The 26,331-nt window shown below is 36.9% G+C and overlaps 1 protein-coding gene across 1 annotated transcript in view; it reads right to left on the bottom strand.

The window, feature by feature from the left end:
- Positions 1–2,659: 2,659 nt before the first annotated feature.
- The window catches only part of LOC149816693 (LRR receptor kinase BAK1-like), a 29,863-nt gene continuing 6,191 nt past the window's right edge, over positions 2,660–26,331 (bottom strand). The window contains exons 2-11 of the mRNA XM_089987890.1: positions 21,339–21,471; positions 20,911–20,982; positions 20,393–20,536; positions 9,409–9,480; positions 9,073–9,144; positions 8,876–8,988; positions 5,259–5,393; positions 4,799–5,140; positions 4,133–4,527; positions 2,660–3,281 (exon numbers count right to left, since the gene is read on the bottom strand). Of these exons, the coding sequence (XP_089844016.1) occupies positions 2,964–3,281; positions 4,133–4,527; positions 4,799–5,140; positions 5,259–5,393; positions 8,876–8,988; positions 9,073–9,144; positions 9,409–9,480; positions 20,393–20,536; positions 20,911–20,982; positions 21,339–21,471 (1,796 nt within the window). The 3' untranslated portion in view covers positions 2,660–2,963. The remainder of the gene's footprint in view (positions 3,282–4,132; positions 4,528–4,798; positions 5,141–5,258; positions 5,394–8,875; positions 8,989–9,072; positions 9,145–9,408; positions 9,481–20,392; positions 20,537–20,910; positions 20,983–21,338; positions 21,472–26,331) is intronic.

Genomic DNA, 26,331 nt, shown 5'->3' with positions numbered 1-26,331 from the left:
AAATGGCTTCATAGAAGTAATCTAGGTAGTGTCAATTTTCTAGTAAATCAATCATGGTGAACACATTTGTAAGGTCAGAATTTCTAAAAAAAACATTGAAATTTCGATAAAATGTTTTTTAGTGGATAGGTTTGGTAGGTTTTTCATTTTCCTATATTTGATTTTCTTTAAATATAAATTAAATATTTTATTTTTAAGTTCTTTTTGCTAATTAATAGAGTTCACTTAATTTAAAGTAGGTAAGTAGTAGTGCCTTGGTTGTAGGCTTGCACATGTTAAAAAAAGTCCGGTATGGAGGAAGGCCATGTGATCTGTCAAATCAGTTTTAGAAAAGTGATTTGGCATCCTCACCATTCACAATGTACACAAAGACCAATGGACGGTGAAGATGTCCAATCACTTTCTTAAAGTGAGATGACGTCGACAGTAAATCTCTATTACAAATTGGTCTTCCACGCACTCATCTTATGGAAGAAATAGACGTAAAAGTAGCATTGAAGGTTGTACTTTCAAATTACTTTTTGCTCCTTGGAGTAAATCTTTTTTTACCCTTTAAGGTAGGTTTGTTTTCTTAACTTTCAAGTTTTTGTTTTAAACAACCGAAGACTCGGCTGAGTCTGAGTCGAGTCAGCTGAGTTTTTCACTGATTTGTTTGAGTTTGGCTCACATTCTGCCGAGTTTGAACCTAAAGGCAACTCGGACGAGTCACGAGATGACTCGATAGGAGATCAACAAAAATATCATGAGAATCGCCTTTCAAAAGTTCACAAGAAATTTGCAAAATTATGTAAATGTCATGTGAATTTTTTTCATTCACAAGAAATTTGAGAATTTGTAAGAACGTCAAGAGGTTTACACAAATATCATACATGTTTCTAGTAGGAATCTGCTCTAGAATTTGCCAGAATTTAAATAATGTATATAGGTTTTCTGGCAATGCAAAAATCAGTGGTTGTAAGTGCACAGATTATTCACACACACACACACACACTTCAGCCTTATGAACACTTGCCTACATGTGGTAACCAATGATCTAAGAGCCAATTCCTTTAATAAAAAATTGCAAATCACATCTAAAATGTTATTTATGAAAAACAACAAAAAATTAAAAAAAAAATAGGTGCATTCGTGCTTACAAACAATTGTAGCAAACATATCTTTATAAGACTTCAAAATCAATGGTCTAAAACTTTTGTAAATATTTGTTTTTATCAAGGCCAGATTTGTATAAAGCACCTTGAAAACGCACATTTGCTTGCCATAGGCATCTAACTTTTGTTAGCACCTACTCACGGTCCATGTATATATGTATATAAACAACAATTTCTCCATTTTTTCTTGATTATTTTGTGGATCAAGCCCTATGGGTATAATATGTTAGTTAAAAACTAGTAATGCATCATCTAATCACATCATATAAATAGATTTTTTATGGGCTTCATATTTCAATGGTTCACAATGTGTCAAAATTTCATGAAAATTATGTTAACTAGGGATAAGTATATTCAACATACATTATATATCATAAAGTGTAGATGATTGATATGTTTGGCTCATAAGAAATAAAGCTCAAACCCTATCCTTGTAGCTTTGAAATAATTTGGCATGTTAATGCAAGAATATATATGATCTTTTGATTCTTGAAAATTTGGAATATTGCAGACCGTTCATTTTTTAAACTCTAGAAAAATCAGATACATAATATAAAACCTACTTCTATTAAAAAAATTATGTAGGTCACATCTACAAGGTGATGCACATAAAAATTTGAAAAAATAGATGGTGTTTTCCACTAGATTGTTTGTAAAACAACTGTAGCATATACACTAGATTGGTGTTTACTCAATGGAAAGCATGTTTTTTAATAAGCATCAGAATGTTTTGTTGATCAAACCCTAAAGATGTGATCTACAAGCATTATTTAGTAGAAAACAAGTTTTGGATCATGTGATTATAGCATGAATGTAAGTTTTTTAAGACCTTTAAAAATCAACGGTTTACAATGAATCTAAATTTCATGCCTTTAAAAATCTTATTTTTATGACCAAAAAACATGATCCTAAGTATGATTCCTATCAAATAAACTATGTTCAATACATCTATAAGGTCTGATTGAGAAGATGCAACTTACAACTATGATTTATAGTATGTGAGAGCAAGTGCTTCAGGAAGATTACTATATATATTGCCTCCCTTTTTCATTATTTTTTATTGTTTTTCATTGAATTAACCTTACAGATGTGACTTTTTTAGTGAAAAAATATCTAAAGAGACTAGCTTGATTATCACGTTTCTTATTACTAAATATCTAAAGAGACTAGCTTAGTTGTCTTAAGTAGTGCTTTTACTTGTAATATTACTGCAACTCTTTGTATTTATATGATAAACAAGGCTGTATTTTTTTTCGCTAGGAATAATGCAACATTTTTATAAAACGAGCAAATGTTAACAAAAGCAAGCCGAGTCAGAGTTAACCATAGATGAAAAGTGATGTGATCTACTTTAAAAATCTACTGTGAACAAAAGTGGTTTTTGAACAATGAAACAAACTACTGTCCCACAATGCTCTATGTAAAGCACTTTATAGCAGCATGTCCAAAAAAACCAGCTGCAGCCTGCATTAACGGCATTCCATTGAAGATTTGAGCACTAAAATTAAACCACAAGTAGACACCATAATCACCCAACAGACTTTACATCACAGTCCTTGATAATCCACAAATGGCAAAACACCCTTGATATTTGGAATACAAACGGAGGTTACATGCTTAATCCAAGTGGATTTTCATCATCCAACAAAGGATTGCAGATGATACAAATGAAATCTCAAAGATTCATATGCACAATGTGTAAACATTACTTGTTACAAGATTGGATATAGAAGAGAGAAAGAGGGGAGGGAAAGGATGTAAACAAATTTCCTTCTTTATGGATTGAATTAAGTGAGAAGAGAGGGAAGAAACTCATCTTGGGCCGGACAACTCAACAGCATGAAGATTGTCAGTGGAATCTATGATCCATTCCGAATTACGGATTGGAAGCAAGTCCACCTCCTGGCTTCGGCCTACTTCCACCTTCTGCCATTCCTCCCATCTCTCAGCCAGTCCATCGCCTTCAAGCATCCTCACAACCTCTGACATCTTAGGTCTGTCCATTGGAGAACCTTGCGTGCAAAGCAGTGCCACCTGGATCAGCTGTTCCACCTCTGCCTCTATGTAATTGTTCTGAAGGTCTGGATCAACCAACATATCCAATCTCCTCTCCTTCAGAAGTCCTTTCACCTGCAAGGAAACAGCACCAATCAAAGGAAACAAAAGAACACAGAAAAGTCTCTGTCATGCTGTTCTGCCCTATGAGAATACAACCCTCAGCAATTTCTCCAGAGAATCCAAATTCAAACAATCTGACAACTTTCATAAAGAAAAGTTATTATTGATGCTTTTCCAGAATATAAAACAGAGTAAAAACCACTCAGAATTTATAAAACGTAAAGATTTTAGGAAGAAATTTTTATTTAGGGAAAATAAGTAAGAATATCGTGTTATAACAGAAAAACTGATCTACCGACTGTCATGATAAAACACCTTATTTTCTGCTATTAGAAGAAAAGGACTGAACCAAGGGTACAGAGATAAACGGAACCTAATGACCTCTTGTGTGAGGCACCACACATAAACTACAATTGCATGCAATAGTCTGAATTATGTTTAATAAAAAATGTGAAATATAGTTTACAATATCACAACTATGGCACTCTAAGATGCACCGATCACTAATACAAAATTACAAGTGTGCAACTCATAGGTCGTGCCACTGTCTAGGTTGATGTGACCAAATAAAATGATCGTTTGTACTAACACTATTTCTCCAGCATGCACCATTTAAGGAATCAGCTAGTGAGCCCCATGCAGCAGATGTATTTCATCAACCTTTGCATGAACGGTGTCAACATCACTAAACAAAAAAGCTCTAAAACTGAAGGAATTGCCTTAACCAAGAACACAAGTGTGAATCCTTGGCTGTAAAAGCTAGAGGGTGAAGGGATGTTGAAGCTTAGAACAATACAAGCAGCTGACAAGAAATAAAACTTCATTAACAGATGAATGTAGGAAAACATTGTTGTAATACTAACCCAGTCCAAGAGCATAACATCATCATCATTGGCAAGGCGAGCAAGATCAAAAGCTCTTTGCCCAGTAATGAGCTCTAGCAGCATAATACCATAGCCAAAGACATCAGTCTTTTCTGATGATTTTCCAGTGGAGAGATACTCGGGAGCGATATGTCCAATGGTGCCTCGGACAGCTGTTGTCACATGAGTGTCTTTATAATCCATAAGTTTTGCTAAACCAAAGTCACCAACAACAGCTTCAAACTCTTCATCCAATAAAACGTTCGCAGCTTTCACATCACGGTGAATGATCCTTGGGTCACAATGGTCATGCAAGTAAGAAAGGCCCCTAGAAGAACCCAGGGAAATTCTCTTTCGCACTGGCCAATCAAGTGGTGGCGTCGATGGTGGCCGCTCTACAATAAACAATAAGTATAATTTTTCGTTTTTACAGAGCACACATCAAAAGACAAAGATTTCTTTCCAGATTTTTAAAGCATCAACCTTTAGACAAAATAACTGTTCAATATTTTCCCTTTTTCCTTTGAGAAAGAGAGGAAAAACAGATCAAAAGAAAAGAAATATTGCCTATGAACCTTGTAGATGAGCTCAAGTATAAAAAGCTCACAAACTAGAAAAAAAATAAGTTAAAAAAAATCACACATATAAACATGCTTAAAATAATACCTCTCAAACATGACGCAACACTTCCATTTGCCATGTAAGGGTAAACAAGCAAGCGCTCGGTCGGGGTCATGCAAAAGCCTCTCAATCGCAGAAGGTTTCTGTGAACAGCCATGCTAATCATCTCTACCTCAGTCTGGAACTGAAGCTCTCCACCTGGAGTACGTTCTTCCTTTAGACGCTTCACAGCCACTAACGAGCCATCCGCAAGACGGCCCTTGTAGACCTTCCCGAATCCACCTCGTCCCAGAATGTTTTTATTGCTAAACCCATCAGTAGCAACTTGTAGCTCCCGCAATGAAAATCTCTTAAGCTGTCCCAAATGAACTTCAGGGTCCTCCTCAGCTGAAAGAAGATTAAAAGAACAGTTAAATTTGGATGACTCAATCGGTTCTAAGTAGTGCCCATCTTAGAAGGCCAGATGAATACAAACTTGTTTTTTATTTTTGGCCAATGTCAATACCTGGCACATCAAAGAAGAGCTCTTGGGGCTTCCGACGACGCCACCAGGCAAACCCAATTGCAGGCACAGCAAACAACAATGCAGCACCTGCAGCAACTCCTCCAGCAATTGGCCCAGTGCTAGGTGCACTACTACCTGTGTGAATCACATCCCATATGCACAAAGGTAAATAGTAAAGACTACCTTCAACTTAGTGATACATGATATCAAGAAAATATTAACTATGCACTTGTGAAATCATCACTCAGCCTGGAATTCACAACCATTATAAGCAGAAGCAGGCACTTCCCAACATAAATTTTATCCATAACTGGAGAACAATCTGAGATTTCAGAATCCAATTTACATTCTCAATTTCTCATGCTAATGAGAGAAATCTTGATAATAAGAGGAAACTGCATGAAGATATGACAAATAAAGTGTCATTGAATTATCAGTATGGACCAGACTGAGCATTACATTGGTCATGTAAATCAGCATTGACCACCAATTTCCCTCACTAAATAACCAATTGAAAACTGCTAGCAAATTGAACAAGGCAGGCAGTGCATTACAGCTTAAACACAAAGTCCAACAGGAAGTAGAGGAGCGTGTGTACGAATCTTGGCATGGAACGAAAATTACAATCCTTGGACTTTCCACAGTGTCTGAAACTGAAAGAAATATTCACCACCATACCCTCTTCCAAACAGAATCAGTCATGCTCCAGATTAGTATTATTACTGCTATTAATGCCAGTAGATCCCAAGCACATATAATGTTAGGCTTTCTAGTCAAAACAACACATGTAAGTCCTGCTGAGCTGCTTCCTCTGGGTCATCCGGCATCATAAAGCATAAAATAAAACTCTACCTTTTCCTGGGTTATGACCAGAAATTGCCTTACATTTCATTTTTTTCAACAAAGGAATGTAAAATAGTTTCAATACCACCCTGCTGGTTCAGCCTTCCTAAGGGCTATATGCGATGCTACAGCAAGTTCCTCAACGCCATGAAAAAGGGAAGATTGACCATGTCCACTTGAGCAAGGAAAACTTTTATTGTTTATAAAAAATAAAAGGGTGTTAGTGCCATCTGGTTTGATTAACAGCAGCTAATTCATGATGAACCATTGTCAATATAACAGAAATTAGGTCAAATTTTTGCTTGTCATAAACTTATAATAGAGAAGACCTAAAGCAGTTATGTCTAATATTTAAAAGGTTAGGCTGCTATACCTACATGGATCAAAGATTATGTGGTTCTGCAATTTATCCTACTTTATTTATGCAAAACACAAACATTACAACCAAGCCTTTTAACATTTAAAAGGCCAAATCAGCAAATAAGGGGAATTTCAGTAACCCAAGGAAAAGAATAGGAAAGAATACACCAATTTGAAGTACACACCAACATAAGCCAAATGGCAGAAATCATGCACAAAGATTCACAGTTGGATGATCTTCAGTAAATAAGAAAGTGGTATGATACATCTAAAACAATTATTTTGGTGACCTTCACAACAAGCATAAGAGTCTGAAAGACTTCTATGAATAAAAGAATATTCCACCAAACACAAAATAATGTAACACCAATTTGGGTTTGGAATGACAATTGTGAACATATTGAAAGTTGGCACCAAGAAACAAGGGGTATCAGCATGATGCAAGACAAAAAAAGGGATAGTACAGCAATGAGACATCTGATAACTTTGCAAGGTTAAGGCATCAAAGATCAAGGTTTTAAAACCCGTGACTCGGGACTCGACTCGTTCTTTATTGACTCGTGACTCGGCGGGTCAACTCGGTGACTCGGACCGGGTTTTGTTAACTTTTGATTTTAAAAGAAAATAATATATAATTTGTCTCAAACCATGTTTTTCAGTAAACAAGAGATGATAAACTCATATACAGGGGCTCATGTTAAGCAAAATATGTCTGTAGTTGAGACTTTTTAAAATGGTCCGTGCTTGGTCTGTACTGAAGTTGATGAGACCTGACCAACTCATAAATGTTGTAATGGCCAGTTCACCAGGTTCTACCTTTTGTAGGCCCAATCCACTTCAAAATCAGAGTTTGATCCTGGCTGAGAAAATATTGGACTTGTGCTTTATGAAACATGCCCACATATCAAAAGTAACAATGTACAATATAGAATTACACTTTTAAGCTGCACTAGGATGACTGCCAGAAAAAATTGGCCACAGTATCTGATTATGCAGAATAGACTCACGAGGAAATCATCTAATAAAAGACAATATTGAACAGCAGAATGAGGAGCCGAGGCTTATAGTTTTTTAGATGAAACTATGAAGGATATCCAATGTGCTTTGTAAGAGAAAATCAGCCATACTATAGGCTCAAGAATCACAGTCATAACAAGCACATGAAACTTGCTCATGTAGTGTACTGAAGTTGATGAGATCTGACCAACTCATAAATGTTGTAATGGCCAGTTCACCAGGTTCTACCTTTTGTAGGCCCAATCCACTTCAAAATCAGAGTTTGATCCTGGCTCAAAAAATATTGGACTTGTGCTTTATGAAACATGCCCACATATCAAAAGTAACCATGTACAATATAGAATTACTTTTAAGCTGCACTAGGATGACTGCCAGAAAAAATTGGCCACAGTATCTGATTATGCAGAATAGACTCACGAGGAAATCATCTAATAAAAGACAATATTGAACAGCAGAATGAGGGTCCGAGGCTTATAGTTTTTGAGATGAAACTATGAAGGATATCCAATGTGCTTTGTAAGAGAAAATCAGCCATACTATAGGCTCAAGAATCACAGTCATAACAAGCACATGAAACTTGCTCATGTAGTGTACACTTCCAACTACACATAGCTAAAGACAAGTTCTTTTCAAAGTCATGATCCTATTCAGTCATAAAAATTAAATTAACATTATAGCCATTTCAGTAATTTGAAAAATAGAAAGATATTTGAGAGAAAGTATGGGTTACATACTATGTGTGAGAAAATCCATAACAAAATCAAAGAAGAAATTCTAAAGACAACTGATCAAATTATACAAGCCAATTAATTATTCCCTATTGATGCAAGAAACAAATTTTTTTATTCTGAAATACCCAAAAAATCAAATTTCAAACATCCCAAAACTCGCCTGAGTCAGGCCGAGTCAAGGCCAAGTTTTGGCAAACCGAGTTTGCCTTGCCGAGTTGACTCGGCGAGTTTTAAAACACTGTCAAAGACAACTTCCTAAATTTGAGGATAGCATGCCAGCCATGATGGAATTGTACCCACATAGGATCCTTAACTAATTACAGGGCATCAGACGCATCACCCTTTTACCTAAGCAATTGCAAGTTTCTTTCCATGTGTTCTGTTCCACCAGTTATGATATGATAAATACTACAGACACTTAGGCAGCACAGGAAAAAGAATAATGACCTCACACAACACAAAATAATAACTAGAGCATCAAGGATAATGGATGGGACACTACCATAAAACACAAGTGAAAACATATTTCCCAGCAACCTGTAACGCTGTAAGTAGAACATTCTGAAGCGTACAGGGGGATGCCAGGTACTACAGTAGAAAGCACGTGGAAATATCATGCTTTTATCAACTCTAGCAGGAGAAAACCAGAGGCCACAAGAATACAACCTGGGCTGCTAGCAGCTGGTGGTGAAACAAAAGGAGGCGGCGGTGAAAATGGAGGAGCTCCTGGGCATGGCTTCTGTGTGACAGGTCCACAAAGGTTAACATTATGTGCAAAACTGCAAAATTTTAAAGCCTGTCAGAGAAGACAACAATTGAACTTATAAATATCACACTCTATTTAGAAGCACGCTCTATGATACCTGATAGGGGTGAACAGTGAGAAAGACCCATCTGACGGTACTTCACCAGATAGATCGTTGTTTGAAAGATCCCTGTGTATATAACACATGTAAGCTTTTTAACAAGAACATCTAATCAATGCAAGATTGACATTTTTGTTTTCTTGATCTTTTATCGTCAAGCTAAGATAGTCCCTGGTGGACTTTCCAGCCTGAGATCCATCACACAAGATACTGTGAATTTCAGCAATTCAGCAATCCAGCTATCATATTCAATCCCTTAACGTACTCCAGAAAAGAATATTGACATAATAACAAATGAAGTAGCTAATACCGAACAAACCCGTAAATACTTACAGAACTTGCAATGTGCTAACATTGGTCAAAGAATATGGAATGCTGCCTGAGAGACTGTTATTGTTAAGCCGGCTATCCTTCCACAAGTTTTGCAACATAAGAAACAGTAAACTATAAGTACAAAATGAAATACAAGCAACTAAAGTACTTTAATGAAATGTCAGATGCAGCATTAGTCAAAGCAGAAACAAAGACAAATCTAATTCAGCTTGAGTATGTGATCCTACACGGGGCATAATGACTTTACTGGACTGAAGAATTGACATAAGTTACTTCTCATATCCGGCCTCCATATCTTACTATATCTCTAGATTATCTAGGCATGTGAACATACTGGCAGTTGCCACACTCAGAAGAATGCACGGCAACTTGGGCCCTTCAAGGGGCCTGGTATTTGGAAAGTTCTAATGCCTGGCATATGTTTGCTCACAATTGCACTGCCATGAGAGAACCTTTTACTAAGGACAAAAATGTGAAAGTCACTTTCTTGACCATAACCAGGATTTTCTGGAATGAAAGTTTTTCCATAGTGTGCTGATCAAGTCAGCAACAGAGGTAATATCCCTGCAAGGGTAACACTTTCTCAATAAAAACATGTTACTGATTCATTAAGGAGAACAACAAATGCCCTTGTAATACCCAGTAATTTTCAGAGATTTTTGTTTGAATATTAATATCTAAGGTAATGAATATTTTTGGCAACCTATTTTTTTAATACATGGTTGGGACCACATCGAAATTCTGAAAAGAAAGGCATTAATGTATATTAATATATATAAACTATATATATATATATATAACTTAAGCCCTATGTCACAGGGATTCAGCCAACCAGGTGCTGCACCCGTGTCGACGCGACCAAGGTGAGTGTGCGGGTGCAGCACCCAGTGCGGTCAACCCAACCCTGGGTGCGGTCAACCCAACCCTGGGTGTGGTCAACGCACCCAAGGTCATATATGTCCAAATTTTGGACTTAAAAAAATAAAAGTGCCCAATGAAATGGGCTTTGGAGGATTAGGGCAAAACATTTTTGCCCTCTCTCATCTGTCTCCCTACCCCGATGCTACGAGCCTGAGTCTACGACACCCCGACGCCTACGAGTTGCCAAGAGTGCGACGTTTCCTCTCCATCTCCAAGGTACGCATTCTCTCCTTCAATCTCTCTCTTCACTCGTCTCTCAATCTCTCGGCTACCTCTCTCTATATATTGTTCCCCTTTTTCATATTGTGTGCCTCTCTCTCTCTCTCAACTCAATCTCTTTCCCCTCTTACTGTGTACCTCTCTCTCTCAATCTTGGATAAACACTGTTGTTGCCTACTTTTGAAAAATATATTTACCCATTTTAGGAAAAAATCAGTTTGGCTGACTCGTTTTCTTAAAAATCTACCATTTAAGAGTTTTTACATGTAAAAACTATGTAATATAAACATTATACATAGTATATATGTTGGGACGTTGCAAGTTCGAATCCTAATCATATGGGGGTCTGTCAAAAAATATTTTGCTGCCTTAAGCAGCCATTTTGCAAAACATGTTGGCTGTCTCAGCTCACCGATCCCAATTAATGAACCGAACTGAGTTTTCACAAGCCCAGCCAAGCTGAACTCAGTTTTCACAAGCTCAGCCAAGCCAAACTCAGTTTTCACAAGCCCAACCAAGCCGAACTGAGTTTTTCCGGTGACATATGGTTGCTTATAATGTGTATTATTTGTTGATGACTTGATGTTGGGTAATTTGATTATTATTACTGATTTTGTTACTTAAAATTTGGTTGAATGCTCATATTTTTATTACTAACTTATTAATAGTCTACTATGTTAAAGACTTAGATATTTTTAAAATTTGTTATTGTTACTAGTTAAAATTTTAGTAACATACTAGTCTACTGCATAAAATTTGTTAAAATTTTGTTGCTAGTTAAATACTTAGATAGATCAAGTTGCATTAATGCTATTGTTATATATTTTTCCCGTACCTTTTGGTATTCATTTATACGTACGGTACTACTACTAGTCTACTCTTGCACTCAAAATTTTCAATCTTGATTGTATGCATAATTGATTTTAATATAACATTTTTTTTGTTTTCAGGACAAAAATGACGATTAACTATGACCGTTGGGAGCAGTCCAATGACTAGTTGGATTGTCCCCCAAAAGTTTGACTTACATATAAAAAAACAGAAAAATAAAAATACACTACAATCCCTATTGGACTGTATTTTATTACATATCATGACATGACCAAAATATCCCTGATATATGTACATTGTACAAATACATGTATATCAGTTAGATACAAAATTATATACACTAGATTTTAATAATGGCTTCCTAACAAGGCAGTTTGGGAAGGAGGTTTTCCATTGAGGGGCTCATTAACAGGATGGGTTATCATGCAAGGGAAAATAAAAACTGATTGCAGGCTTAAGAGATCAGGATTCATCCTTTGCATTAGATGCTCCTTATGTCTCCATCACGAAGAATCAAGCCATCACTTGTTTTGGGAGTGTGAGTACGCCAGATATTTGCTGCTACAAGCTTGGGGTGACTTTGGATTCAAATGGGATAGCATTGCCTTCCCTAGACAGATCCTCATAGCTAGCCACCTCCATGCCAAAGGAACGAAATGGATTTTCTTATGGCGTGTATGGGTTTTGAACTTTTGACGGCATGGACATTGGTATGGCAGGAGCGCAACAATTGAATCTTACAGGATAAGTGCAGGGGACCGGATCATCTGCTTCATCTATTGCGTTGGGAGCTTATTTATAGAGCTCGCAGAAAATGGCCGGATTATTCTATTTCCTGGGTTGGCCACAATCAGATTTGTTATTAAGTTTTTGGTAATAGGTTAAATCTTGTATAATTCTGTTTTTTCGGTATTAACGTTTGTAATGATGGTGATACCATATCACACCTGCTGGTTACAACTCCATTGATTAAATATATATTTTCTTTCAAAAAAAATGATGTGATATTTTCAAAATATCGACAATATCTGTGACTATGATATATATATATATATATGGGTTTGGGTTTATATTTGATACTAATGAATGTATGGAACTATTGAGATAAAAATAATAAGTGCGAGTTATATTGAGTCATTGACTCAATATAATGGCATAGATATGTTCAACATGGTTTGTTTGCTAAATAGTCCTTGAAAAACATGCTTACATGCCACAATCACACGGATCAAAATCCATTTTTACTAAACAAACATTGTAGATCACATCCATAGGGTTTTACAAAAAACATTAAAAAATATGAAAAGGTGATTTCTACTCAATAGTTTCGTACCTTCATTAGTACAATATATATATATATATATATATATATATATATATATATATATATATATCATAGGTAAAACTGGAATATGTTTACCAACCAATTGGTTTGCTGGTATGAATCGAGACTTTCATAGGTTTTTTTGCAAATCTAACCCTGCAGATGCATTTGGCGTGGTTCATTTGCTAGCAAACAACTGTTGGATCATCGTTATCGGATCAAGAAATGCAATTTTTTATGCTTGAATACAACAACAACTACGCCTTCATCCCAAAACAATTGGGGTCGACAATATGAACCAAAAAAGAAAATCATTCTGGGTTTTCCACATGAATCATTTTCCTCAAATCATTTTTATCCAATGCCATGTCCACGGTGAGGTTCAAAGCATTCATATCCTTTCCTATCATCTCCATCCATGCCTTCCTAGGCCTATCCCGACCTCTTTTAACTAATATATTTTCCCATTTCTCCATCCTTCTGACTGGAGCATCATTAGGCCTTCGCTGAATATGTCCAAACCACCGTAAACGATTCTCTCTCATCTTATTTTCAATGGGTGCAACGCCTACCTTCTTACGTATCTCCTCGTTCCGAATCTTATCTTTTATTATATTTCCACACATCCATCTACGCATACGCATCTCAGCTACACTCATTTTTTGAATATTATGTCTCTTGGCAGCCCAATATTATTGGTTCATATTCATAGGGTATGACTAAGTTTTTATATTGGCTGTCACTGGCCTACTGCAACCCTCCTCCTTTATCCGGGCTTGGGACCGGCACTGTATGCTTGAATATTTATGAAAATTCTAAGTTATTGATTTAAAACCCGTAAAAGATCCTACTTATACATCGTAATTGGATGATCCAAGAGTGTGCTTCTATAAAACCAAGTGTCTAGATCACATAGGTGAATTTTTCAAAGAAAAGTAAAAAAAAACTATGAAAATCTTGGTTCATACCACTAAAATCATATTTGGTTGGTAAACATATTTCACTTACCCTATATCATAGTCACCTATATCATTCAAGGTAATTTCATGGCAAGGGTTTTTCTCGGAGATATTTTCAAAAAGTGAAAAATCTCAATTGAAAAAATATAAATAATAGTAAGAAATAATAGGTTTTCTATTATTTTTCTTACAAAAGTATTAAGAAACAAGTTTTAAAAGTTTTAAAAATACAAAAGAAAAAAAAAAGACTAATTGAACTTAAAATAATAGATTTAAAACATTAAAAAATAATGTGATAATATTGCAATATTTTCATTTTAGCGATATTTTCCAGATATTATCGGCTACATTAAAATATCAGAATTTCACATGATATTTCAAAATATCATCGAAATCAGTGACTATGATATATATAGGGGTTTGGATTAAATTAAATCCAAACCCATATCCTAAAAGAGGAAGGGACGGGGGGGGGGGGCCGCAGAAACCCTCTCTCTGAGGAAGAGCAAAAAGAAGACGAAGAAGAAAAAAGAAGAGGGAGCAGCAGGTAGGCAACCTCTCTCTCTCTCTTTTTCTTCTTCTTCCTCTTCCTCTTCTTCCTACTCTCCTTCTCCTCAACCTCCTTATTCAGCCACTGGCCGATTAAGGTTGAACATAAAAAATAAAAATAAAAACACAATTTGTTGTTTCAGAGTCGGGTCAGTCTTGGGTTCGACCAGACCCAGTTCACAGCATATACCCTGGTACATGAGCAGTACCGACACCCATACCATGCCGTGTCGACATGGGTAGTGGGAGCCCAGATGGCGTACCCATGTGACATAGCTTGTCCCTTTTAGTTGGATTTAGGGTTGGGGTGTTTTCACCCCATTCTCACAACCAAAAAAATGGGATTGCTCCTTATTCTTTTGAAGATTTTTTTTTTGAAGAAAAAATGGGATTGCACTCACTGTCTAAAGATTTCTAATATCCCCAATATATTTTTCCTTTGCAATTTTTCTCATAAATGGCATCAGGCCTTTGAGTGCCGTGAAGAAGCTTGACTCACAGTTGTGAAAACACTTTCTTTCCTCATTCCGGAATTCAGAAGGTAGATCGACAAGATCAGAGAGTTAAGAACAGAAAACTACTTATGGTGATCCATATGGCCATTATGAGAGATGGTAGATCAGCAAAACGTGTGTTTTCTGCCATAAGGCTTAAAAAGTAAAAAATCCTTTTTTAAGTTGGAATACACTAAAAATTATCTTTCAGATAAAAGTGAATTAATAAGTAAATGACTTTGCAATAAGAAGTGCACTCAAAAGCATGTCTACGCGAGCCTGCACCATACCTGATAAAGGCTACCAATTTGGGATTCACCTAGCATGCCTAGGTATTTCCATGTGTGTTTTATCCCCTTTCTAATTGAACTATGATCCCATAAAGTGCATGAGACTGACAGGAACCAAGATGACAATTTGAACTTTTCTACACCTTTTTTTTATTGTTTGGAATCTTGGGTTATGTTCATCATCACAAACAGTTATTGTAATTTGTAAAAAAATGTCATCATAGTTGTACGTTAAATAAATTTTGTTGGTCTTCCATGTCTACGTTTTTGCTGCATTGGGTACATTGTCAGCTTATGATTTCATAAAGTAAATTAGTGCATTCCACTAGTCTTAGCATAAGATGTTACAGACATTGCAAAAATCCCAAATGATATAACTTGTTTTCATCTAAGTCACAGGGACTCGGCAAAGCAGGTGCCGCACCCGCGTCGACACAACGCGGGTGTGCGTGCGGGTGCGACACCGTGTGTGGTCAACACGACCCTTGGTGCGGTCAACGCACCCAGGGTCATTTTCGCCCATGTTTCGGACTTTAAAAAAAAACGATTAAAAGGAGGATTAGGGCAAAAAAAAATTGCCCTAATCTCTCCCCTCCAGCGCAGCTCGAGCTCTCTCCTCCCGACGCCACCTCCTAGGCTCCTCCTCTCCCTCGCCGTAGGTACATACCCTTTGGCTCCCTCTCGCTCTCTTCTTGCGTTGGCAATGGAGGGGTCGAGCCCCCTGCTCCCTCTCGCTCTCTTGTTGGATCGGCAGGGGAGGGGCCGAGCCCCCCCCCCCCTTCTCCTTCTGATTTCGGCAGAGGAGCCCCCCCCACACACACACACACACCCTCTCGCTCTCTTGTTGGGTCGGCAGGGGAAGGGCTGAACCCCCCCCCCCCCCCGCTACCTCTATTTTCGGCAGGGGAGGGGTCGAGCCCCCCCTCTCGCTCTCTTGTTGGGTCGGTATGGGAGGGGCTGAGCCCCTCCTGCTCCCTCTGTTTTCGGCAGGGGAGGGGCCGAGCCCCCCATCCTGCTCCCTTTGATTTCAGGGGAGGTGTCGAGCCCCCCCTCTCGCTCTCTTGTTGGGCCGAGAGCCCCCCCCCCTCCCTGTTTTTCGCAGGGGAGGGGCAGATCCTCCCTCATTGCTCCTGATTTTATTATATATAAATATATATATATATATATTTATATCAAGATAATGTCTGTATAATTGATTTGAAATTTTGAATGTATTTTTTTGTCTTTTCAGGATAAAAATGACGGATAAAAAGAAAAGACTTGCGTCATCCTCATCCCAACATGTGAGTTTTGCTGCTAGTTTTGATGATAGTTGTAGTGGGAGTGATGATGTAGGGCCACTATGGGTACATGTAGATAAACTTGCCAAAACTGGAGAAGGAGGTAGTGGAAACAAGAGATTTCGATGCAAGTTCTGCGAAAGAGATTTTGTTGGGTCTTACACAAGAGTGAAGGCTCATTTGTTGAAGATATCAGGACATGGCATTTCAGGATGAAAAAAAGTTGATGAGGCAATGCGAAGACAATACAAGAAAATACAAGAAGAATATAAGAAGAAAAAGACAATGGCTGATTCTTGTGCAGATAGTGTGTCATTTGCAAGCCACCAAGAAAATGCTGGAAAAAAAAAGTTAATGTAGGAGGTAGAGGAACGATACAAGAAGCATTCAATACATATGGAAGAGAACAATTTGATAGAAAAGTTGAGAGGTATTTTTATTCTAGTTCACTCCCATTTAATGCGGCTAGAAATCCTTATTAAAGGGATTTAGTAACATCCTTGGCAAATTGTAATTTGAGTAGCTATATGCCTCCAAGTTTAGAAAAAATACAAACCACACTTCTTGCAGAAGAGAGGGCAAATGTGGAGAGGTTGCTGGAGATTAAAAAATATTCATGGGAGCAAATGGAGTTTCTATAGTGTCTGATGGATGAACAGATATTCAAAGGCATCCACTGATCAATTTCATTGCTTGTTCCCTTAATAGCCCAATATTCTTGAAAGAAGTTGATGCATCTGGGGAATATAAAAATGCAGAGTATTTAAACGGGTTGTTTATAGAAGTCATAAAAGAAGTGGGTGATCAGAAAGTGGTACAAATCATTACAGACAATGCTCCAGTTTATAAAAGCGCAGCGTTGAGTTTGAAGAGTGAGTACCCCCATATTTTTTAGACTCCCTACGTAGCACACAGCTTAAATCTGACCCTAAAGAGCATCTGCAACCCCAAAGAAGAAGAAAATTCACAAGCATATATTTTATGTTCATGGATCGAAGATTTAGAAAGAAATGTCAAAAGCATTAGGAATTTTGTTGTTAACCACCATCGTGCTAATGCTATATTTAATAGGCATTCTGACCTAAAATTGTTGAAGGTCGCTGAAACACGCTTTGCGTCCATCATTGTGATGGTGAAGAGGATTAAAAGAATGAAGAATGCTTTGATTAACATGATGATCGATGAAAATTGGACATTGATGTTGATATCAACGCTCAAGAAATTAAAAAATTCATTCTTGATGATGAGTTTTGGGACAAAGTGGTATATTTCCTTCAATTTACGCAACCTATTTGGGAAATGTTAAGAGAAGTTGATAAGGATGAGCTCATGCTTCACAGAGTTTATGAAATGTGGGATAATATGATTGAAAAAATACAAGTTATAGTTTTCAAGCATGAAGAAAAAAATCCTACATTGGATGATTCAGAATTTTTTAATCATATTCATTCAATTTTAGTCAGAAGATGGGATAAGAGCAACACTCCTTTGCATTGCATGGTACATTCTCTTAATCCAAAATATTATGCAAATAAGTGGCGGGTTGGTGGTATTGGTTGTGTCCCTCCAAATTTAGACCCAGAGCTATCAAGACATAGAAATATGTGTATGACGAGACTTTTTCCAGAAGCATATCTTCTACATCAAGTCATACAAGAGTTTGAAAAATTTTCATCTTCGAGATTATATGGACCAGCATTATTCGCGAGAGAAGAGGATAATATAGATCCTATCACATGGTGGTCAACATTTGGATCAGAAACACCTCTTCTCCAACGTCTTGCATTAAGATTGATATCGCAACTTGCTATTTCATCTTGTTGTGAAAGAAATTGGAGCACATATTCTCAAATCCCCAACAGAAAGAGAAACAAACTCACCAACAAGCATGCAGAGGATTTAGTATATGCTCATTCAAATCTTCGATTACTTTCGCGAACCAATAATGAATACAGATACTAATTTGCTCTCTTAGTTATTTGATTATTTCTTAGTTTTTCATTTAAATATACTTGTATTGTATTTAACATTTTCAAATTGGGTTTATAACGCAAACAATGAACATCCAAATTTTGGGATGTAAACCCAGAAGAGTGTGACTTTCAGAGAGAGCATAATTTCAACATAACAAACATTGATTTAGCTGAGCCCAGTATTCCTTCTAATGATGCATTTGATGATGAAGAAGAAATTTATTAAGATCCATTATTTCATCAGGATATACTTTGGTATGTAATTTAGTTCTTTTCTGCTTTACTAATTTGATTGATATTTAGGTTGATTTATGTAATTGCTTTACTTATTTGATTGATATTTAGGTTGATATATTGCATGCATGATGAATGATATTATGACAATGTTAATTGTTAAATGTTAAGTGTTAAAACTTCAAAATTATATACATATATATATATATATATATATTTTACATTTTTGCCCTGCCGCACCCCCACACCCAAGGTTTTTGAAAGTGCCGCACCCCGGCACCCGCACCCATGTGACATAGGTTTTCATATATAATCTTATAAAAATAGAAGTAGAATTTAGTGAATCTTTGACTTCTTTAGACTTACTATTCTATAACATATTTTATTGATTTTTTGGCATAGTAGAGCACCTTTAACCAGGGTTACGGGAAGCGCCTAGCTAAAACGGGAAGCGCGCTTCCCCGAAGCGCGCTTCGGAAGCGCGGAACGTCGCGCTTCCGAAGCGTGGGGGGAAGCGTCCCCCTTTTTTGGGAAGCGCGTCCCCCTTTAATGGGGGACGTGTTTCCCTTTAATGGGGGGCGCGTTTCCCTTTAATGGGAAGCGCGCTTCCCCCTCGCTTCCCCCACGCTTCCCCCTCGCTTCCCCCTGTTTTTTTCAATTTTTTGTATTTTTTGTTTTTATTTTTTATTTTTTTCGCTTCCCCCTCGCTTCCTAGGTCGCTTCCGAGACACTTCTCGAATCGCTCCTAAGTGGTCCCACGCTTCCCCGCTTCCTAAAATTTTGAAAGTGCCTCGCTTCCCGCTCCCGCTTCCCGTATCGCTTCCCGCTCCCGCTTCCTCAACTGGCAACCATGCCTTTAACTATGTACATTCAACTTGAGAAACTAGATAAACAAGAGTGAGGAGGCAGAAGAAATCATCAATATCCAACCCAAGTCCTCCCCAACTAATTTTTCATTAGCACAAAGAAAAAAAATGGCATATTGAATTTTTCTGTCATCAATCATCATAGGTCATTATCTTTATTACTATGTATATATCATAGAACAATTAATGCAATTTTATCCATGTAAATTATTTTGTTTATTATTATAGCTTTTTTCGGTTCCCTATGCTTATTCCAGACTTACCGGAAGATTCTTAGATAGGTGGGAAGCCCGCTTCCCAGAAACTCGCTTCCAAAACTTGATGGGAATCTCGATTCTCCCACATTTCTCTTATGATTTCCACAAGCTTCATTATATACTTCTTATATGTTTTCTCACTCTATTTTCATGTTTTTATGTATTTTCTCTCATGCTTCTTACTCACTTCTATGTGCTTTCCCTAAATTGGCAATCATCATTTTTTATTTTGTTAAAAAATTAACTCTTACACTAAAAAATCATGAAATTTAAGAATAGTCACTTTTATTATAGTTTTTATTTTTGTTCCATTTTGATTCCCATTCAATTCTTATATTGCTTTTTTTATTCCTCGTTTCCAGCTTCCTATACATTTTAAAAAGCATCACTTCTCACTTCCGCTTCCACTTCCTGTATCGTTTCCCGCTTCTGCTTCCTAGTCTGGCAACCTTAGCTTATTATTCTCTTCTGGGATAAAAGGTCGAAAGTATATACTTTCATCCTTTTATAATTTTCTCTATTTGCATTGTCTTTTCAATGTTTCTTAAATCTGGACTAAAAAAATTTATGGTATCTCACACAAAGATACAGTAGAACACCATAGATCCCTTCTCAGATCTGTATAGATATGCTATATACAACACTGATACAGTGATGGTTTTGTAGGCACAACCAATTTTAGCCCATAGGCTTTGTAAAATATATCTAGAAAAAAATTTATAGCAGAATCAGAAATTTATAGAAATTCCAAAAATCAAAAGATGTCACAAAGAAAAATTTTACTTACAGGAATCTTAGCTTTGTAAGCTTGCCCAGGGAGATAGGAATGGGTCCCATAAATTTGTTCAAGTAAAGATCCAAGCTGACCAGGCTTGAAAGATTCCCAAGGTCACTAGGTATCGGACCACTTAAATTGTTACTGTAGAGCTCTCTGTAACATAGATATTTCAAATGAATAGCTTGAACTGTAGAACTATTTGAGACACAGAAAATACACAGAAAAAAATTACATAGGACCCATTATAACATTATAGAACAAGGCCTATAATATTTACTTTTGTAAATGGGCATAACCATGCATAATGCAGGACACAACAGACAAAATAACAAGCACAAAACCACGAGAGGATTGCAGATATGATTTTTAACAATGTAAAACATGCAACGCCTAGAGGCATCAAACACTACCATAGACTCTAAAGAACATGAGATAAAGCATTCTCTGAATGATTTTAAAATGCACTAATAGCAGCTAAAAATTTCACTGGTGAAAGATGAAAACAGTTCCCACTCAACACTACTTACAAATATTGGAGATTGGTCAGCTGGCCAAGCTGAGGGACCAACTGACCGGATAATGCTGCATTTCCAAGATCACTGCAATAATCACAATAAGCAAGTTAATCTGGCTCTTCACTAGACGACCAAGGCAAGAAACTCAAAGTGATAAATGACTATATAACATTTTAAGTCAGAGACCTGTACAACTATTATGGTTAACACAGCTGTGTTCAAGGAAAAGTTGCAATCCAATGAATGAAGTATTGGTAAGTTTTTCCATAAGTTACTTACTGCCATAGGAATTGGAACCATTAAAATTTAACACTGAATTTCACCTCTAAGAGAGGCTATCACAAACCTAAGCCACCAAATGGCTATAATTGAAATCACTGAAGGGATAAACTATGTTATAAACTAAAAGAACAAATAGATCAAATGAAAAGTTCACTTACACTCTTATGACACTATTGTCATTGTTGCATGTAACATGAAACCATGTACATGGATTTACAAGTGTTGGATCCCAGCTCTGCAGCACATTGTTTGGGTCCTGTAGATTTGATCGCAGAGTATGTAAAGCATCACCTATTCATAACAGAGGCATATTGCAAAGTCAATCAGTTATTATAAAGATAACGTGGCAACCATAAGTGGGCCAGATGAAATTACCAAATACACAACAAAAAGGTAAGTATTTGTGATACAGGACTGCCCTGGGTATAGCCCTGTTTTATAGTGTCACAGAGAAAGAAACCTTCAAGAAAATTTAAATACATATAGACAGAGGGTAGAGTACTTTTGGAGGTTTTGGAGACATGCTTGTAAATTTGTTATTACTAACTACTTATTTCTTTCATCCCCTATGCACAACAACACTCTGCTCTACCTTCCAAGCCCATGCTAGGCATGAAATGAGATAACTAAGAGGGTACTGTCTCACAAGGTAGATTATTTAATGCATATAGACACTTGCACATTCATATAATGTTTATTTAGCATTAGAGAAAGAAGCACCTAATGTTGATCCAGTAGGCTTTACAAATCTGATAAGGGAATAATTTGATAAGCACCTAACATTTTATTAAATGTTTGTAAGGATGTGGGAACTCGTCTATAAGGAAATTCAAAATCCAAATTGGCCTGGTTTAAAAAACTCTCTTATACGCTTGGCCGTAGTGCAGAAGTGATACTCTAATGTTTCCCAGCACCATCTGTAATTGAATTAGATGAAAGAGTGGAAGCTATTAGAAGGGTGAGCACATGGTTGGCATTCTCGGGACTCGGTATTAGATAGGCCAAATGCAACTTGGTGACACGGGCAAGTCAGAGTTTTTATTTAATTTATTAAAAATAAATGAGGAATATATAATTTATAATACAAAACTTATATGTATTATTATTAAAATTAACATATAAGTGTGTTTTACTATATATAATAATAATACACAACTTTTAAATTTTATATAAGTGTTTTTGTGTGTATAACTTGGGGTTGCCAACAGGTTGGGTTTACCCGGACCCGACCTGTAGCAAACCCTATAGGGTTCGGATAAGGTGATAAATAAGAAGGCCTGATTAAGACCTGGGTCCAGACCTGAAGGTCCAATTAATAGATGGATACAGTATAGTTTGTGAAAATTTATACCAGACCCGGGCCTAACCCGAGTTTCGATTAAGACTCACAATTTTTCAATGTAAAAATGATTAAAATAGTATTTTACCAGGCATGGCCTGGGTCTGGTTCATGTAGTTCTTATAGGGTCTGGGTATGGTTTCTCTTATGATGGGTCCGATTAGACATGGCTCCGGACCAGAGTTACTGAAAGCGCCTATGCTTGAGGGGAAGTGTGCTTCCCCGATACGCGCTTCGGAAGCGCGAAACGCGACGCTTCCGAAACGCACGGGGAAGTGCACTTAAGTATCAGGAAGTGCATACCCCTTTAAAGGGGTACGTGTACCCCCTGTAATGGGGTCCGCATACCCCTTTAATGTGGTACGCGTACCCCTTTAAAGGGGTACGAGTGACCTTTATTACTATTTTGCCCTTTTTTTAAAAAAGAAAGAGTTTTTTTATTAAGGGCAAAATAGAAATTTTAAAAAACTCGTGAAAACAAAACTTAAAAGAAGCTTTGGGGGTTTTTCACGCCTCTTCCGAGTCTCTCTCTTCCTCCCTCTCTCTCTCAGGATTTTGGCCACCGACCCGCGACCTTCAGAACTTCCGACGTCCGACGACCTCCACCGACAGACGATGAGGATATTCAGGTACGCGTATCCATTTGCCTCCATCTCATCTCTTCTCTCCATCTCGCCCACGACTCTGATTTTTTCCCACTCCCCCCTGCAGCCCTGCTAGTGGAACTCGTCGTGAGCTCCTTCCTCTCTACCCCTCCCCCTGCAGCCCTGCTAGTAGAGCTCGTCGTGAGCTCCTTCCTCTCCACTCTTCCCCCCTGCAGCCCTGTTAGTGGAGCTCATCGTGAGCTCCTTCCTCTCCACCCCTCAGAGCCCTGATAGTGAAGCTCGTTCCCACCACGCTAATGGCCCTGCTGGCCTGCCAGCAGTAGTCGGTCAGGTAGGATTGAGCCCACCTGATCCAGATGAGTCAGGCAGGCACATTCTTGGTGAGGGAGTGTGAGGGAGGAGGCTCGTGTAGACCATGGAAAGCAATTTTGGTAAGTCGCCTCCTTTTTTTATTCATTTTTGTATTGTTTGAGAGAGAAACAATGAGACAGAGTGTTCTTGTATTTGTTTTTTAACCTAATATGCTCTTGGTTCACGGATATCATTGATCTATGGCTTTTTGGAATGATAACATATTCATGTAAATTATCCTTTTTCAGCATGTGTTCTCGTATACAATTTTTGAAAATTGAGAACATGATATTTTTTCTTTTCTTTGTTGACTAGCATATGCATCTTATGAATGTATAAACATGTTATTTCTTATTTATGGTCAAATGAGTTATGTCTATTGCTTTTATTCCTCTTTATTTGTCTTTTGTTTGTGTCTCGGGTTATGTAGATTGTACCACTTCATGAAGCAGTTTCAAAGCCTTAACAGGCCAATAGGCTACGAGCAAGCCGGTCACATAACCTCTTTATTGAAAAGAAGATTATGTTTTTTGTCTAATTGCATTATTTGTCTTTATTTATTATTTTGTTGAGAAATATATGTCTTGACTCTTGTCCTTAGAATGCAAAACATACTAATGCATGTTATATTTTCACGATCAATGTTGTGTCTATTAATATGTTTTTTGTTCAGGAATTAACGTGTGATTTTTGTAATCTATAATATCCTAATGGATATGTTTCTTGTTTGATAATTTAGCTTAGCTTCATAGATTTTACCTTTGACTAATAACATAGTTTCACCTCTTATCAGCCTTTTACATGTCCAATCCTCTCTCTCTTAGATAAAGAATTCATTTTTTATTCATTTTTTGTGAATTTGTGCACATATTTTCTGCTACTACATACTATATACTATATATTAATGTGCATACATTTGTGTATATAAGCAATGATTTGCGTTCTTCACTCTCCATCATTTGCTATTAATAATAGCTTTATTAAAGTGTTCTAAAATGATTCCCTATACTTTTATGATGCAAGTATATTTAACTGTTCTTTGCTTCATTAATGACCATCACAAGTTATGATCATGATAATTATGATGACGATGATGATTCCTTGGACAACTTGGAGCATGAAAATCGTCTACTGTTGTTCGGAATGACAATGCAAGAAAGGGCAAGAGGTCTTCTGATTGTCCATATCAGTTTGAGGATAGAAATGAAAATTGTTTTGATGAGGAAGATGAAGAAGAATATGACTTGGATGACTACTATTCTGAAGATGACCAAAATGATATACCACTAGCATGCATAAAACAACAGTGCTACGGTGTCATGTATTGAAACAAAAGAAGAGTGGACAAGGAAAGCAAGGTGGAACCCAGGTTTTTATGTGCAGGCACTGCAAAAATATTTATCATGAGTCATATACTCGAGTTTTTGCACATCTCATGGGATCTCCAAAGAGACAAAGTGTTGGGATTGTCTTTTGTCCTGTAATTGCAAAAAATGCAGAATTGGCAAGGAAAATTAAGAGGCAAGTTCGACGAGTGGAGGTTTCATCAAGTACATTTGAGTTGAGGAGATCAAGAATTGATAAACCAAAAGCACCTATTAGTAATGACTACATCGTTTAGTGGAAGACGAAAAACAGTTGATATTCGTGATACCTTTAAAAAGGTAGAAAGAGATGACGTAGATCACAAAATTATCAGATTTTTGTGTGCAAATGGCATACCTTTCAATGTGCTTCGATCACTATATTGGGAAGAGATGATATCTGCAGTTAGTAAAGTGCCCAGATATAAACCCCCATCATATGAAAAAGCGCGAACAACGTTGCTTGACAGTGAAAACGAGTGTGTTCCTAGAGAGTTAAATGAATTTCGAGAAAAGTTTAAGGAGTTTGGAGTTTCCATTGTCTCAAATGGTTGGACAAATATCAAGAACAAACACTTGATAAATATACTTGCATCAAACTATTTTGGCTCGATGTTCTTATATGCAAGCGATTTTTCTAATGTGCAACAGTCAGGTGCAAACATTGCCAAGTTTTTTAAGACGAGATTTAAACTTGTGGAGCCTTTTAATGTAGTGCAAGTGATTACAGATAAAGCAGCAAATTGCAAGTTAGCAGGTGAAGAATTAAAACAAACGTATAAGTATAGCAGGTGAAGAATTAAAACAAACGTATAAGTAATGGGAGAAACATATTTGCAAAGTAAAGAAATCGTGAAGTATATCACAAATCATTCAAAAACACTAGCAATCTTTAGAAGCAATGAAAAATTAGAGTTAATAAAGATTGCAAAAAAAAGGTTTGCTTCACATTATACTACTTAGAAACGCTTGCTTGATGTGAGAGAGAGCTTGAGACTCACAGAAATTTCAGATAGATGGAGCGATTTGAAGCAATCATGCACGGATGAAACTATGAAAAAAAGATTTGTTACAACAGAAACAACGGTTCTTGATGAAGAATATTGGGTGCTTGTACGTTTAGCATTATTGATTACAAAACTCATATATAAGATCATTAAATTTTGTGATCAAGAAGACCCTATAATTGGTAAAGTGTACGAAGGCACGGACAATATTTGGGAGAAATCAAAGACAATCTAAAAGGACAACCAGGTTTGTATGAAAATATTCATAAGATAGTCTCAAATAGATGGGATAGAATGAATGTGCATCTCCATAATCTAGCCCACATGCTTACTCCAAAATATTACGAGTCATAGTATCTCAAGATCTCAGCAGCAGGAGGGGACAAACGAGTTTCTCCTGGTAAAAATTTTATTTTATTTATTTAATAAAGTTTAAACTTTAATGATTTAATTATTTTATTATTTTATTATTTTATTTGCATTTT

This window comes from Nuphar pumila, chromosome 14 (assembly GCF_984573655.1).
Source record: "Nuphar pumila chromosome 14, dmNupPumi1.hap1.1, whole genome shotgun sequence".
NCBI classification, from domain to species: Eukaryota; Viridiplantae; Streptophyta; class Magnoliopsida; order Nymphaeales; family Nymphaeaceae; genus Nuphar; species Nuphar pumila.
The sequence above is the reverse complement of the archived record's forward strand: the minus strand, read 5'-3'. Positions and strand labels throughout refer to the sequence as shown.